Genomic DNA, 18,473 nt, shown 5'->3' on the forward strand with positions numbered 1-18,473 from the left:
ATCTCTAAATTACCAGGGAAAATGAAACAGGGGAGATCACAGGCTATTTTGTAAGAAGGTCACTCATGAGCAAGACTTTAAATTTAACCACCACATGACTCGCTATCAGTGAATTACATTTTGATCAATGGGCGTTTTCAGATAGATATTTGTGAACTGTGATTGGACGAAACCGGAGAATAATAGCCAATGATAATCATCATGCATTTCAAAGACCCAATCACAGTTGGAGGGACAGTGACTGTGTGTACAAAGAACGGTGCCTCTTTACAAGCTCCTCCGTTGTTGCACGTTGGTCTCTCTACAATCTCCCTATGCTCGCCGTACATGCTGCTTCCCTGGATACGTACTGATAGGACACCATAATATGACGACATGACGCCGACTTTCGCTTCTATAGTTTGGACAGTATTGTGGCATAAAGACTGACAATTTTGGTTCCCCGTTTGCGGCATGAGCGCTGTAAAATGAGTTCTAGGCCACGCATATTATCTTGCGAGCCACACACCTGAATCAGTGGAATTGACATCTCCTGTATACCAACACTATCACATTGCCGAGATCATGGATACGTACTGATAGGACACCATTATATGACGACATCGCGCTGACTTTCGCTTCTACAGTTTGGAAAGTATTGTGGCATAAAGACTGGCAATTTTTGCTTCCCTGTTTGCGGCATGGACGCTGTAAAATGGAGTTCTGTGCCACGCGTATTATATTGGGAGCCACACACCTGAATCAGTGGAAGTGACATCTCAGGTTATAGCAACACCATCACATGGCCGAGGGAACGGACTGTTCACAGAGGCTTCCCAGATGCCAGCAATGTTCAGGTAAGACGACTAAAACAGTAAACTTCGAAAATTACGATAATTTACCTCTGGTGCTGAATTGTGTTTTCTCCTTCCACATTGTACAGTTCGAATTGTGAGCCATGTCACAGTGAAAGCGACTAAACCAAAGAGTGTACAATTGATCTCTAGAGGGGTGGACTAAATTCGCATGAAAATGACATTATACTGTGAAAACATCCATTTTTCTTACACACTGGTATATTCATTGTATCACTGTTCTCGAAGGTGAGTTTTTGTGCTTTCACTGTATATTTCCCCACATCAATTCTTACCTTTGAAGCAGTGGCTTCAATGTTATCAAATACAAGGTCGAGGTCGATGATCTGTTACTGGCCTGTATTACTGGCCTGTATTACTGGCCTGGCAGCGCTCTTAACCTGGTGTGTCGAGCTATCAATACGCAGGACATGTTTACTTGATACAAAAATTACATGAAGTTTTCCAAGATGGCGAGAAGTAATTTATCGCGAACTCTTTGTAACAACCCTGGCATACCCTTGCAAAATTTGGAAAACAAACAGGAAATAAATGCGAGTTTACCGATTAACGCATGCATTTATCGTTATGTTGATTATCGCCTTCCCAATGTTTAATTACACTGGGATTAACAGTTCCGTTTCTAAGGAACATTGACAACAAGAACGACAACAACAATTATAATAATGCCAATAAATACGTATAACTAAATTAAGTTTTTATGGGGCTATTAGAGCGTATTTTGTGTGCACATCGGCACCTAATGTGATTTTTGCCAACATCAATTAACACCTGTAAAATACCAACAAGAAATAACTTGAACAGATAGTTTATACCAAACAACGCTGTAAAATTTAGATGTTTTCTGCAAGTGTGATAACACGACATTTAAAAAGATAACTTTCTGAACCGTTTGTTGATACATTTATCTCGGGGAATAAATGGTAATATTTGTCGTTCGCGGGGGAGTTGAGTAACAGTGTTCAATCTTGCCTTCGTAATTTCCAGCTGTTTTGTTACGGAGAAGAAGAAAGAGATAATGCTTTTTCAGAAATAATTTATTTATATAGATAATAGACTAACGACTTTTGAGTTTTTATAGCCACTGTTACCTGACCTTGAAAAGGGCCTTGTCCTGAACGCATGTCTTATGTTGACGCAAAATCTTTACAGGTTCCCAATGAATTTTACACAAGAAGTACCCTTAAGTTTGCAAATTACTGTTGGTGTAAATTTTTGAAATTAACCAACAATTGTCAGCTATTGTAAGTAGTGGAGGATGTGAGTATGGAACACTTCATTAGCATATCTGCATACATGAATACATTTGCATAATTACATATTAATGACTGTGAGTATGGAACACTTCATTAGCATATGACGTAAGCTAGATTGACATGGTCACGTGAAGAGTCCCCACTGTTACATAAATTGGTATGATTATATTTGACTGAATAGTGTGATTACTATTTATTGTATTGAATAACCCTAAGTAATATCTCAAGGCACAATCACGCGTCTGCCTGGCAAGATGTATGATGAAGTGTCTTTTCTAACGCGGGACATTGCTTTTCTTTAATATAAAATTAATACAAATAATGCGTGTTTATATGTGTTTGTATACCGTGTGGCTGTTCAGCATTGTCATAGAGATAAACACTCATTCCATAGCGGGGTGTATGATAATCTTCTCCTTGACGTGTGACGCTCTTGATAAGCTTACCGGGGAAAAACCGGGTGTTTGAAATTTTAAAAACAATGGAAACGTCGATTGTTTTGAACGAGATAGAAAAGTACGAACGGAGAATGGCATTGAAAAGGTTATTCTCATACCACAAAGGAAGAGGAATTTATCGAACAGAACAAGAAATAGTGACCAGTTTTTGGATAGACACTTTTCGTTTGTTGACACCACCCCCGTCGGGTGAAGAAATGAATGACATAGTGGAGCAATTCACGCTGAATACATATCAGGATTAACTTGATAAACATTGCATCTCGAATTTCTAACTGTTCACATTATAAAGAAGAGTGTTGGCATTCAGAACACTACATTCGCTTCGTACAACAACATTGAGTTTTTTTTGTCTCACTTCATCACGTCTACATATCTACGAGTGATCGCCGCAATGCAGTTTATTACCGCAAAATCAGCAAGAGATTACTCTCACTACTTTGTCACTGGCAGAAAGAATGAACCCACCCAGGCGGCGGATGATGCTCCACGGGCCGGTAGTTCAGGAACTGCGAGGACAACGACCAGAACCCCTAAGCAGGACAAACCAACGTTAAACGAACCTTCGGCCGGTGTTGGTCAAGTATGTATACCGATGGAGGTATCTCCGCAAGACGGGGTTAACGGTACCCAGGACAACTCACTCCTAGACCTGTCCATGCACACTGCATCGACCAACAACTCGATGATTGTCGACGTTTTGAGGGAGCAAGAGTTGCTGAACGCTTTACGGGAAGCATTTTCCGAGGAGGTGAAGACAATCTGTATCAGAATAACGGAGGAACGTTGTGAAGCGTGTAACTTAGGTGACCTATCTCAATTTAATCATGACTGCGTGATGTTGTAAGCACGGGATTACGTATACCGATATTTTGACGATGCTGTCATGCGTATGGATCTCGTGCGGATAATTCAGTCATGGAAAGAGAAAACCGGGACAACTTCGCCATCAATGAACTCACAAGAAATGCTAAGACTATTACAAAGTTTAAGTTGGGTGTACGATGAGTTCGATGAACAAAGAGGTTTACAATTTGATTTGTTCCTACAACAGATTGGAACAGCTTGAACACTTTTTAAATTTGTCGTCTAAATGTTTATACTTAAATGTATACAGTAACTCAATACTTTTGATTTTTTCTATTACTGAATGGCTGCCTTGTTAATTGTGTAATTTTTGTGTTTATATTTCTTTTGTCATTAAAATAACCCTGAACTTGAAATATGACTGCGCTGCCTGGTCTTGTCACTTGCTTGTGTGAAACACAGTGCGTATCAGATATTCAAAAACTGCTAAGTTTGTTACACCTTGACCGCTTCACGACGATAGCAACAATGGCGGATCCCATGGAGCAAGTCATTGCCGATGCCTTTATGGCTGCAGTAAACATCTCTGAATTACAATTATTGCTTGAAATGTACAAAAATGGAAATGTATCACTATTGTGCGATAAGATGACTCCTGAACTCGAAGTGGCTGCTCTAATGGCTATTGACAAAGGTTGAGACGACCCAAACTAGCCAAAATTAGCCAAACCACCATAAACCACCATAAACGACCCATATCATCAAGTAAACGACCTAAAATAAGCACAGGGATGAAATATGTCTCAGATTTCTGGAGAAACCGCCCCAAAAACGGCGAAAACCAGCCGGCATTTTCGATCATTGCAAATTCCTATACATGCCATCAACGAGTTAAGGGGTTCGGTTTGTTTCTTCAATAGAGGGCGCTGTGCAAGATTGTTACTGCTTTTACAACGTAAAGTGTAGCACAGGGAATTTCCCCGTTGTCGTGTTTAGTGGCTTACCAAGGAATGAGATCAAAGTTTTTAGTTTATTACATTTTTACAGCTCATTCACATTTTTCTTTATACCAACATTAATTTATTTGAATAAATTCTACAAACCAAATATTAAGATAACATGTGCCGTGGCCCTGGTTCCATACATGTACATACACATACCTGCATATATGTGCATGCATGCATGCATGCACACAAACATATATATGCGTGCATGCAGGTTACCATGGAAAGTTGAAGATCTAGCAAATAACAGATTAAGTGGGTGGTCGCTTTAAAAAAACAGCGCCCTCACATAGAATAGATGGCATTGATGGAAAATCATTAAAGAGTCTCTCTTGGAGCAAAAAAAAGCGCAAAATCTTCCAAAACATAGTTAAACACTAAAAATCGTAGAACTTAACCTTTTTTTCACTCACCTGCACATTATTGGCCGGTGAATGAGAGTCTGGAGACCACATGTTTTCGAAAATTCGTCAATTATGCCCCACTAGCACTGCACTGCACTGCACAAAGTTTGAAAAAGCGCCCTCCTTCGGTGAGCCCAGTTACGATGCTGAAGTTATTGTCGTTTTCAGTTGTGTCATCGAAATGAGCCCCACAACTTGGTAATTGATAGTACCAACAACATGGCTGCCCGCAATTCTGTCGACGGTTTCTCCAGAAGGTGGAGTTTTATTGTATCCCTGAATACCTAGAATGTTTGTTTTAGGTCGTTTACTTGATGATATGGGTCGTTTTTGGTGGTTTATGCTGGTTTGGCTAATTTTGGCTAGTTTGGGTCGTCTCAACCTTTGTCAATAGCCCTGCTCTAATCCAATCAACCTACCGTTTATTTAAGTTCGTTGGGGTGGGTGATTTTGGATCCAGTAAATTCTCTATTGGATTCGATCTCACAATAAGGCTATCCTGTCACCCTGCGAAGACATCACAGTGAAAACCGCTCGGACAAACCCAAACATTAAAAAATGGTTCAATAATCGAGCTAAAGTTGTTACAATTATTCTGAATGCTACCCCTCTACACTGCTGTAGAGTTCGTGTAGCACTCGCACTCATACACTCGCTACCTCACATCGAGCACAAACTTTATCAACACTGAACAGGGTGAAAGATAATCTTGGGGATAATTCAGACCACCACCACCGTTATCAACCTAGCTTTAAAAAAACAGTAAATTTTCGACCGGATTCGAACTCCCAACGTAGGGAGTTTTGAAGTCCTGCGAGCAGTTGAGATAAACACCGGAGTTTATATAAATTTCATTCACGTTACGATACCAATTGGGAGTGGTAAACGAATGAATATAAATTTGTCAATCTCGAGAAATTTTGTCATCCAAAGATCGATCATTTAAATAAAAAAAATTGGCAATCGCTGCTGCATGTGGTCGGATATTGGTCGCCGCGCGCTATTGTGAGTAAAAACCCGCAGCGAAATCAGATTTCACTTGGTAGGCCTATAGAGAAAAGATTAGCAATCAATTTGTATCAGAAAGCAGGAGTCGAATTTGGTATATTGGTATTGCCGAGATAAAAAATCAGGAGATGTTACGCGACATTCAAATCAATGTTGTTATTACGACTCATTTCAATGCGTGCATTTATTTTAGGGCCAGACTGTTACACACCAATAATTTCTCTGTACCACCACGATCATCTCAACGTAAGTTGTCATTACCGAAAATGCTGGATTTTTGAAGTCATTCTATTACTGTCACAAATGCAAGAGGGGACCTGTCAAAACAGGGTCCGTCTGTGTCAATTGGTAGTGGTAAACGTATGACTATTAACCCTTTTCCTGCCGAGCGCCCATGTCCGTTATCCTGCCAAGTCGGTCAAAACCGGCCCCCTTTTCCGTGTCTACAGAAGATAGGCTCTCCTGCACGCTTTCCTGCCAGGCATTTGGCGGGAAAATACCGCATTTTCGGGGTACGATTACCGACCATATACGTGTTAGACTTCAAAAATTTTTGCATGCCCGTATAGAGGGGCAACCGCTGATGAGGTTGTGTCCAGAAAATGACGAGGTCACGGGCGTTGTTTGCCCCGGGGGACGTGCACTTTTATGCCCTTTTCTAGCTTACTTTCGCGGAAGTAAAGCTCGTTCGCCGGCACGCACGGCCACACCGGGGAAACGTCACCTCTCTCGTGGGTTAGTAGAAGACCCAGGGGTTAGTGCTATGGGTGCGGCAGCACCCTCAAACCTGTCCTGTTTCCCCTGGGTTGTGTCACTTGGCCACGTACTTTGAACGACTTGGAAGAGTCGCACAGTGCAGTCTGCTTTGACGTAGTGTCAACGACATAGTTCCGCCATTGAAGGAAGGCGTGTACGTAGTTTGGCCAGTTCAGTGAACACTTAGCTCGTTAGTGTTACTGTTTCCTAACAGGTTAGTTGTGCAGTTGTTACTAAGGTGCAGTTTTGTACCACCTTAGCTCTGGACAGTGCAACTGCTCTATGCACTAACCCCAACGACAGATGGTTGGTACAACGTCTACGTCGCACGAGCACAGCCTCCGTTGGGCTGTGCCCCTCCCACGTGATACAACGCACGTTCATCCATTACTATAGCGTCCTTACGGATCTGCCAAAAACGAAAGTGGGGGTAAAAAACAAAACAAACGAAAATATGCGATCATAGATAGTATTTTATTCGGGAATAATTTACATTATGCCGAACAATAAATCTCGGAGTCTGTCTCGACGTCCGAGTGCATGGTCCGTGTTTCAAAAATTACAATCGGGGTGGCAGATCCGTGTTTCAAAAATTATAATAGGGGGAATTGTACAAAATAATCCGTCTAAACAAAACAAACGAAAATATGCGATCCATAGATAGTATTTTATTCGGGAATAATTTACATTATGCCGAATAATAAATCTCAGAGTCTGTCTCGACGTCCGAGTGCATGGTCCGTGTTACAAAGATTACAATCGGGGGATTGTACAAAATAATCCGTGTTTCAATTTACAATCGTAAAGCACAAACAAACGGCACAACCGTGCTCAAAATGTGATCATGGTCTGTGTTAAGAATACAGTCAAGCCACTGTTAGGCGAAGCTGTCCCCTGTCCGTTATTTACGTCGGGTTCTCTTGCTGATGGGTGTCGTCGGGGCTGTGTGAGTAGAGGTCTGCACGCCAATGCTCCTCTTACCTCGTAGCATCATGCGATGATGAAAAGCCGCAAAACACTCGCCCTCGTGAAGATGAACCCCGCACAGACTACATCCTTTGGACGTCTCAGACAGTCGTCCGCTCGCAGTGGTCTTACGCTCTCTGCTGCATACTTTACAGCATTTCTGCCGCCCCTCCAAACGGCTGACAACGTGCATCGGCTGATTTTGTGGATTGATGTACGAGGCAAGAGAAACGGTGGCCTCGACCTCTCTCACACTGGGCTGCGATCGCCCACAATAACCGCCAATGAGTTGTTTCTCGACACGCAGATGAAACATCTTATGGGTCAGCTAACTATCAGGGTGTACATGCTTGAAGCATATATATGCATTTACCAGGGCAACATCAATCAGGTAACATGCCAGATATGTCCACCATCTGTGGTTCTTGCGCCCAGTGTGAAAGTACTTGCGCTTCTGGTTGGCTCGGTCGACGCCTCCCATGTACCGGCGATAATTATACAGCGACAGAGGCACTTGTCGCCGCTCGTCTCCCTCCCCCACTGGCACGCACTCCAAGGGTGGATAGACCGTATTCAAGATCAGCACCTGAGCGTTACTATCCTGATAAGCAGTGATGTTAAGACGAGAGTCCGTTCTGGTCGTGGCTTTCATATCCCCAACAGACAGAGGAAGGCGCTTCCTCTTACCCGGCGGAATTAATTGAGGGGGCATGGTGCGACGATTACGGCGGTTAAAACTCCCGACCATGTAGATCCTGGTCTCCATCAGCTCTCTAGCAGTAACGACCGTGCTAAACAGGCTATCACAGAATAGGCTGTGATTATATCCACAGAATGGCTGGACCAGCTCCATCGTAATTCTTTTCACCACACCTCGCTCCTGCCGTCTCCCATCAGTCCGATCCCGAAATTTTACACCTAGGTACGGTGCAAAGTTAGCGATGTATGCAGTGGTGGAGTCGCACAGCTGCCATATCTTGAAACCGTCTCGATCAGGCTTATGCCGTAATCTCTGCTTAAATTTAGAACGGCCCTTAAATCGCACCATGCCCTCGTCGATGGAGATCTCTCTACCCATCTTATAATTATTTACGCACCGGTCAACTATGGGCTCCATCCATGGATTGATTTTATACAGGGGATCCTCCTGACACCGACGTCGGCGGCGTGCCTCATCAGGATCACGACGTGGATCGTTCTCTGGGTCTGCCAGATGAAAGTATCGCATAAGCTGCTGAAAGCGACTGCGGGTAATCACAGTAGAAATACCCTGGTTTCTCAGAAAGGGATCGCTAGACCAATAATCCTCCACTGATGATTTACGGTCGATACCCATACAGACTAAGACGCCAATGAACGCCTGCACCTCTCGGTAGTCAGCGTTACGCCAGTATTTATCTATTTTCCTAGCGATATATCGCTGGTGGAATTTGGCGTATTTATTAGTCTCGTCCTTGGCCAATCTGATCAGTGTAGCTGGAATAAACTTAAAAAAGTAATCGAGCTCACGGGAGTGGCTGGGCAAGGTGAAAGTCGGTCCTCTCTCATGGTCAAAATCGGTCTCCTCAAATATATTAGCATCGGTAGTTTCCGACATACGCCAGACAGGAGGGGTGTCGTCCTCCGCCAACACAGCAGCAACGTCATCATCGTCGTCAGAGCTTGCCTCACCTACATACTGCCTGTCATAAAAGTCGTCCTCTGCCGCATCCTCGTCAACCTCCGAGTCGGACTCAGCGGTGATATCACCGTCGTCTGGGCGTCTGGGCCTGAACTCGCCCGTAGCGGCATCAAGGATCATATCTGGCTCAAAATCAGGTGGGCTATCCTGATAACGAACCCTCCGCACTATCTTTTTCGGCGGGGACATCGCAGCACACGAAACTATGGCAGGAGCGGGCTGGGCAGCCTCTGCTGATGACGAGGACTCAAGCTCTTTCGCACTGGGCACAGGAACCTCTCCTGACGCAGGATGAGGGCTCATAGTAGCAACAGGTGGTGTCTCTCCCGGAGCAGCCGGGGGAGAACCAATGGCATCAGCCGTCTCGTTACTCACTGTCTCACTAGCAGCAGCAGACGTAGTCTGTGCAGGTGAAGTATCTCCCACAAGAGCAGATGTAGTCTCTGCAGGTGAAGTAGTCTCTCCCGGAGCAGCCGGGTGAGAACCACTGGCGACCGGTGACCCGTCATCATCCTCATCGGCAGAACGATCGCTCTTACGTTTACGCTTACCACTGGGTTTTTCAGCCGGAGATAGCTTCGCCTTACGGGAGCGTTTCTTGCCCGACTTCTTAGAACATTTACTAGGGACATCACAACGATCGCTACCACTACCGCCCGGAGACTCTGCATCTTTGAGCTTCAGTCGTCTGCTCGCCTTCAGAAAACTTTTGCGGTCCGTCAAGCTCATGTCTGGAACAGTGTCGACAGACTAGCAGGTCCCTCCCTTTTAAATCCACAGGGAAACAAAGCCCTGGACATGATTGGACGCAGGGGTGTTAATATACGCATCCACCTGTTATTATAATGGACCTACGGCAATCAGTCCACCAACCGGCGCTGACATTCCTACCCGTCATGTAAATTGCCTGTCCGCACCATTTGATATGCTAATAATACTCATTTGCGATGCAAATCCCTCGAGCACTTAGCATAACATAGTCAATGTCATTAGCATCTCAACTTGACATTCCGTCCATCTGGGTACGTGGCATGCGCACCTGCCACCCAAGGACGTTGGCCCAAGCCCATGTTTAGTACGGGTGGGAAACCCGTACCTTTAACCTCATGTCCCTTCTAAGTACGCCTGCGCAGGGCGTATTGTCATCCAAGTCGGTGACAAGCCAACCCGACAGATCGCCCATTAAGCAGTAATGGACTGGCCGTCTCGTTCTTGTACGGCAACGAACAGTGCTTCAGCGGCTTGTTTAGGTCATAACCGTCGCCTGCCGAGCGGCTTACCCAACTAAGGCGGTCAAAGATGAAGGATGCCAAAATTGTCAACGGCTGTCTGGGCCTCGTCCGTTGGGCAAACATGGCTCCTTCAAATAACGTGGCCAGCACGTCTACGTCATCAGCGGTGATGACGACCCGTCATTGACGCCCGAGTGCGTAAAACTCGGAATATACCGACAGGTACCTCTACCTGAGTCGGTCATACTACGGTATAAACCAAACACAGGTCTGCCAACTCCCGTTAGACTCGGCCGTTAGCCGAACTTCACAGGGACAACATAGGCGTAACAAGTCGGTGAACAACGGTTCACGCACCTGACCGCAGCCGCCAAGTCGGTGAACAATGGTATCAAATTTTGAGGCCATGTTCGTGAATGGCAAGGCTGAGGCGGTGTGTTTCGTTGCACGGCTTGAACGTCTAGAGCCAAGTGCAGCCGACAACGTCCGACATCTGAGTGGGTAGTCTTTTCGAGAAGGTAACAAGTCGGTTAAAAGCGGTGGTTACCCTTCACAAATGTCGCTCAAGTCCGTTCGGATCAGTTTCATGTCAGGGACTAATCAAGCCGAGTCTGTCAAATCCGTCCGCACTTCCCGTCAATCAGGACCAAGTCCGTGATTTTCGTCTCGCACCATTGGCAAAAAATTGCACCGCCAGCTGAGGCGGTCTTAGGCGGTTGCCTTACAGAAAGCCGAGTCCGTCAAATCCGTCCGCACTTCCCGTCAATCAGGACCAAGTCCGTGATTTTCGTCTCGCACCATTGGCAAAAAATTGCACCGCCAGCTGAGGCGGTCTTAGGCGGTTGCCTTACAGATTAGCGTTGCCGAGACGGTCAATTTCGGCCGCAATCTATGTAGTGCCTCAGAGCCAAGTTAACCCAAACTCCGCTAGAATACGTCAACGTGCTAACCTGCCAAGTACGCTACTCGTCCCCCCCCAAAAAAACCAGTCCCCCACCGGGGTGGGGGACTGGCTGGGTAGCTTCCGCACCTTTCCCTGTCGTTGGACTCTCTGTGAACCCATTTCGAGAGCAAACGCCGTTCCTCGCCCAAAACCTGTCCTCGAACGACCCCTAGCGCGAGCAAGGGTTTGCTACACGTAGTTCCGTCGACTAGGCAGGAAAGGGGGTACCAAAAAGTAGCCCGATTTCCACCGCCTTGGCAGGATAACGGCCGTGGCTGCTCAGCTTCTAGCTACACCGAATTTCAAGCGGATTTTCACCGACTTGGCAGGAAAAGGGTTAAAGTCGTCAATCGCGATTAGTTTTTGTTACCCCTGCGCTCGATAATACAAATAAAATCCAGATAATCTCTGATGCCAGTGAACGCTGGCCGCCGTGGTTGCTGTTGCGGGTAAACCCACCTCCCAATTGATCAGTCTATACTTAACCCCTTGACTACCAGGGCCAATGTATTCGATTAGCAATCGCTTTGTATCAGAAGACCGTAGTTGAATTTGGTATATGTGGTATTGTTAAAATAAAGAACTTTCGAGAGGTATTGCCTGACTTTCAAATCAATGTTGTTTCTGCAGCTCACTTCAATACCATGATTTATTAAGGACAAGACTCAGACAAGTCAGTATATTTATACCACCACGATCGGCACTACGATGTCATTACATAAATGTTTGATTTGTAGAGTCGTCCTATTACTCCAACAAATGCAAGAATGTATATCAGAATAGGATCCGTCTTAAATGCAGCAGCGCATGCTTTGACTGTAAAAGCATACGATTTCAGGCAGCGGCCGAAGAACCACGCAAATTATGTGTCATTTGTAAGCGTTCATTCAAAAATCCCTGTTGTTTTGATTTACGTGAAAAAGGTTTAAGTAATGCAAAAGCGATTCGCTATAATATATACCATCGATGTAAAAAATGCGAGAAGAACTTCAAAAACACCGGCACTAAACGTTATAATGGTACATATTATAGCAGCGAATTGCTCGATATTTGTAAACTCTTTGTCTGTCCAGATCACGGGTGTTACATAAAAATTGCTCAGGACGATCAAGATAATGGAATAAAAAAACAGCCGATCACTAGACAAACTAACCATTACACAGATGATAGTTTTCAAGACGTGTAGTTTTTTGGGAGGGCAAAACTGTGAGTAAGTCATTCAGTATTATTCCACCAATGAATTTTTTGAACATTGCAAGAAATTTATAGATTCCACTGTTTCCGTCCTGACTGTATGGCTGTACTCAGTCATTATTTACAGCACGCCTTATTTGCAACTTACCTACACAACATAAACGTGTGAACACTGCAAAAGAGTCACCTTCAATATTTTTTCTTGCTTCCCATCGTTTACTTGCTGTAAGTGGTTGTGTTCAATCGCTAACGCTAGCGCTGTAGCTGGAGTGCAACTTTTGGCATCCACCTCTTCCTCCCAATCGTTCACAATGCGTTTTCACACCTTCTCAATCTTCCTCGGTTGTTTCTGGTTCCTTATTGCGGTGGTCATCAAATTATAAAAAGCCATTCCAGATTCGCGATCAGAACCTCTACCTCCAACTACAGGTATTATATTAGGTGAAGGTTGTGATGTGCAGTGATTTTTTGAACTCACATGCAAGTTCTTGTTCCACTCAGGTATGTAGTGCTAATTTATGCTTTAATTTTATCGACCTACCGGGTGCTCAAGACAATGATTGTCTTGAGCACCCGGTAGGGCGTCAGTGTGTCAGGAAGACCGGGGGGTGGGGTTGTTGGTCGATAAAATTAAAGCAACCGGGATTGTGAACGATTGGGAGGAAGAGGTGGATGCCAAAAGTTGCACTCCAGCTACAGCGCTAGCGTTAGCGATTGAACACAACCACTTACAGCAAGTAAACGATTGGGAAGCAAGAAAAAATATTGAAGGTGACTCTTTTGCACGGAACCGTACGGTATCGGATGAGGTCGTTAGTCGTTATGAAGACTGCGAATTTTATATAAATTACAAATCCTGCAGCGCCTTCGGGTCTAGAAAAAGTGCTCTTCATCTTGCTTGTGAGCTTGGTCGGGTCAGATGCCTTCAAACATTGCTCAGTTATGGTTCCACCCCAGCAACGTCGACACATGGAGACCAATCACCTATGGAATACTGTTTGTTGGAGGCGAAAGTGCGATCGGGGTCTGAGGGGGAGCTGTTGGTACAATGCATCGAGTTGCTATTGAGAACGCTAAAAAATATCAAAGTTTCGATAAGAGAACAGTTAAAGGAATAGAAGATTGAAAGGGCCAGTGAGCACTTTATACAAAGCACCTAGCCCGCTGTGCGATAAGGGACTGTATCGGACTGGGTAGGCTGCCACACGGTGTCAGCGGATTGCCCCTGCCGCTATTTCTAAAACAGTATTTGATTTTGGAAATGTAACCCGCCATGACAAATGGATGTAGTAAAAATAAGATAATATAAGAAAGCCTTTTGTCACACGGTCACCATGATTTTACTTTGCAGTTTACCATGTCACTTTTTTGCTTGACTTTATAGCAACACACAATAATTCCGTGTCCATAATTTAGCATCGGAATCAATTGTCATGACCGATAGCTATACTCTGTAAAATAAATGTTACAAATGAATGTTCAGATAAAATACGAAAGCCGTTTGTGACATCATAATTTTACTTTCAAGTTTGCAATGTCACTTTTTGGTTTAATTTATAGCAGTACACAATTCAGTATCGATTCATGACGGATAACTATACTCTGTAAAAATAAATGTTACAAATGAATGTTGTGATAAAATAAGAAAGCCCTTTGTGACATCACTTTCAAGTTTACAATGTCACTTGTTAATTTATAGCAGTACATAATCATATGCTGAAAATTTAGTACGGAAATCAATTGTCACAATGTTTGAATGTAGCCTGTAAAGTGAATGCTGCAAATGAAAATTAAGAAAAAAATTAGAAAATCGTTTGTAAAACCATTCATTGTACTTTGAAGTTTGTAATGTACTTTTGGTTTGAATTTTTAACACAACATAATTTAAATAGTGAAAATACGAATTATATTTTCACTGTAATCGAACTACTTACAGCGACGCATGACCTTCGCTGGTACCCATGACCTTCGTTGGTATATGTACATGTATAATATGAGGTTATCCCACGATATCAGCGCTTGGTTGGGACGTATTGCCACGAGTGAGGGTGCGAGCCGCATCACACGAGTCGAAGACGAGTGTGATGCGGCGCGCACCCTCACGAGTGGCAATACGCACAGGCGCTTGGCACATTGCTGGGATAATAATCGTATTTAATATGTAGAATGTCTATATACGACTTGATTATTCAATAAAAAAATCACCCTACGCGATATTAGTGTAGGCCTATAGGCCTACATGTTGACTGGCATTGTAGTTGTACCTATGGCTGCCCTGCTCGGGCCCGGCAAACGCACTGCATAGTCATCAATGTGTAGAATGTCTACATTACTTCATTTTTTATTAAAGAATAACGGTGCGTGATATTACTGTACATGTCAGCTAGCTTAACCGAGCGGCTGTAGAGCTCTGCAGGGCTTGGGCCCGGCTTTGGCCCGTTGTCCACTGCTGCACAGACAGGAAGTCAAGGCGTGAAAGTAATTCACAGCCCGATTTCATAAATCAGCGAAATTCACGAACTCTGAGCGTTTCCGGTGATAAAAACAGGTCAACGGTCAGATTGTTGCATAAACAATCGATCGACTGGCTTCTTTTGCCTAAAATCATACCTTACCCTATGCTACTGGCGAGAAATCGTCCTGAAATCGGCTGGGCACACCAACCCAGCGCCGGCCATTTTGAATGAGCGGCATTCAATGTACGCGTCCAATGAGAGAAAAGCAATGACGTCATCTGCCAAAGGTAGGCGCATACATTATACATTGCATGCAGCTTATTCAAAATGGCCGGCGCTGGGTTGGTGTGTCCAGCCGATTTCAGGACGATTTCTCGCCAGTAGCATAGGGTAATGTATGATTTTAGGCAAAAGAAGCCAGTCGATCGATTGTTTATGCAACCATCTGACCGTTGACCAGTTTTTATCACCGGAAACGCTCAGAGTTCGTGAATTTCGCTGATTTATGAAATCGGGCTGTGAATTACTTTCACGCCTTGACTTCCTGTCTGTGCAGCAGTGGACAACGGGCCAAAGCCGGGCCCAAGCCCTGCAGAGCTCTACAGCCGCTCGGTTAAGCTAGCTGACATGTACAGTAATATCACGCACCCTTATTCTTTAATAAATAATGAAGTCATGTAGACATTCTACACATTGATGATAATGCAGTGCGTTCGCCGGGCCTGAGCCAGGCAACCATAGGTACAATGCCAGTCAACATGTAGGCCTATAGGCCTACAATATCGCGTAGGGTGATTCTTTTATTGAATAATCAGGTTCAATATAGACATTTTACATATTAAATACGATTATTATCCCAGCAATGTGCCAAGCGCCTGTGGCAATACGTCCCAACCAAGCGCAGATATCGTGGGATAACCGATTTATCATATGCCCATGACCGTATATTTATGTAAAAGGTAATTAAAAATAAAGAAATTTTATTATTTTTTGTCAGTCTTTCGAAGGGACTATGATTTTATATTCTGCCGCTGGTCTGAGCGCATTCATACATGTTTGTTTACAACAGCTGATCAAGTTGTCGATCGCATCGTGTCGAGTGTATACAGTCTAAACAGGATTATTTCAGCGCAATTTACCGCAGTTCAGAAAAGGAATGGAGCCAATTTACTTATTCTGGTCACCGTCCCGGTGTTCTGGTGGACAATTATTACACGGACAATATTGTAAGTTTGAATTCACTTTAATAACTCTTGCTGACGTGAACAGGAACGACGAAGTAGCGCGAAATACAACAGATTGTAAACATCAACTTTTAATTTTCTACAACAACCTGTCCTGTAACTCTCTTAAGATCTGAAATAAAGGAACGTTAAATTCATATGTACTAGTAATATGTTTCGTTTTATATTGGTAAATTTTGATTGAAGTGAAAAAGATGGATTTGATCGTTAATGCAAGATGAACATCACAACATCAAAATCGGAAATAAACAACAATTGATGACGTATAGCGTGCCGTATCAGACTGATGTTTTACGTTCCACGTCACGACGTGTCAGAGGAGACACGGATACGGTCATGGGTATATGATGAAACAGCTGAGCGAATAAGACAAATGACAATCTGAAACGTCGTTATGATTATGGTCAAAATTCTGTTGTTTGCAGTGACTTCATGGGCATTGCACTTAGGCACAAGTACAGTTGTACCAAAAACATACAAACAAACGTATTGAAAATTTGTATCATTTGCCGAAACCTGTCATTGTTCACGGCCGGCCCCGTGGCGGTGCGCGGTGCAGTGTTTTAATGTCGTCTACGCTGCTGAAGATTACATGTAAGATATCGGTTGACCGTGCATCATGATAGGACCGCTTCTTACGACAAGTTTCCTGTTGATGAGCTTAAGTATCTGGGCGGTGAATTACATCGTTTACAGCCTTAAATGAGCCACAAAAATCCAACCGCACTGAAAATACTCGTGACAGACAAGGTTCAAGCACGGACTGTGGTTCAAGGTGCACATAATATTTCCGATTTGCACCTGTCAGTGAGATTCACAGGTCATGATCGTGTCTGGTGGCACCAGTGCGGTACGGGTTTCAGATACAATGTAAGATCTAGGGAAAGTCAAACCTTTCGCTTAGGTGTTCAAGGAAGTTTAGTTCTATTACGGCAAGCCAGGAACGAAAATATACGAGCAGACGACGGAAATACCTTTGAAATGTTTTATTCGTACAGCAACAAAATCACAAACGAGTTGCGACACTACAGCTTACAGTGTACTCACATCATGTTTTCCCTAATCCGCTTACTAAGAATGTATATTCGGCATATTTGACGTCTGAGGACATGTATAATTCTTCGAGATAAAGTGACTGGACAGGTACGGGTATATATCCACTGTGCATTCATAGATGTCTCAGAGCTGCTTGCTCCATGCACTCAGCTGTTCATACTCGATCGATTTCGAAATCGAACGCTGGCGTGGTGCGAGTATTTTGACGCACGCGATTTCGTCGGCCTCATAACTTTCACGCAGGGATGAGGTTATGTATCAAAACACGAAAACACACCCATTTTACACACTCCAGTCTATGTTTTACATCCAACGTCATTTTAAACTAAAAATACATCTTCTTCAAATTGTGAAAACCTGTGTCGACATCGTAATATTGAAATTGTTCGCTTTAAAAGTGCGCCATAAGCCCTGCTTTGACGTGGAATGGCCCGATAGCGGAATAATATCAAGAAGTGATATGGTTGTCATCACTCCTTAGCAACCAACTTTTTATAAGTACAGCCTGGAGGAAGCAAGGTCGATTTCAAGTTGATTTCATTTCTAATTTCGAGTGTCTGTAGGAAAGCAGTCATTAAACCAAAGCATGCATGTATGATAAAGGGGTTATTACACGAAGTTAGGGCGATACCGCGTCGTATTCTCGTAATGTGTTGGTATTTTGACAAGTTGCGCAGCAACGAGTCAAAATTCGGACACATCACTCACTGGCAGAAAAGCAGATAGAATGAAAAAGGACTTATCAAAGACGTTCAATGACCTCGGCCTGAAAGTAACCATCGATGTAAACAGAAGTATCGTGAACTTCCTTGACATAACTCTAAACTTGAGCAACGGCCAATACTACCCATACAGAAAACCTAACGACAACACGATATATGTCAATAAGAAATCCAACCACCCTCCCTCCATAATTAAACACATCCCCGATACAGTTGGAAAGCGCATCTCCTCCATATCCAGCGATGAGAGTCTGTTCAACAAGGCATGCAGTGATATTTACAGTGAAGCACTTAAGGCCAGTGGGTACGATGACCAGCTAAATTACACACGTGTTGACAAGCCGGTAAAGAAAACAAGGAGCAGACAGCGTAGAATTACATGGTACAACCCACCCTACAGTAAGAGTGTGAAAACCAACGTCGGAAAGGAAT

At 43.8% G+C, this 18,473-nt stretch overlaps 1 protein-coding gene across 2 annotated transcripts in view; it reads left to right on the forward strand.

Moving 5' to 3' along the window:
- Window positions 1-244: 244 nt before the first annotated feature.
- The window catches only part of LOC139121920 (polycystin family receptor for egg jelly-like), a 302,374-nt gene continuing 284,145 nt past the window's right edge, over window positions 245-18,473 (forward strand). For both annotated transcript variants that reach the window (XM_070687234.1, XM_070687236.1), the window contains exon 1: window positions 245-836. In XM_070687234.1, coding sequence (XP_070543335.1) covers window positions 782-836 — 55 coding nt within the window. In that variant the 5' untranslated portion in view covers window positions 245-781. The remainder of the gene's footprint in view (window positions 837-18,473) is intronic.

This window comes from Ptychodera flava, chromosome 21 (genome assembly GCF_041260155.1).
Source record: "Ptychodera flava strain L36383 chromosome 21, AS_Pfla_20210202, whole genome shotgun sequence".
In the NCBI taxonomy this organism is placed as follows: domain Eukaryota; kingdom Metazoa; phylum Hemichordata; class Enteropneusta; family Ptychoderidae; genus Ptychodera; species Ptychodera flava.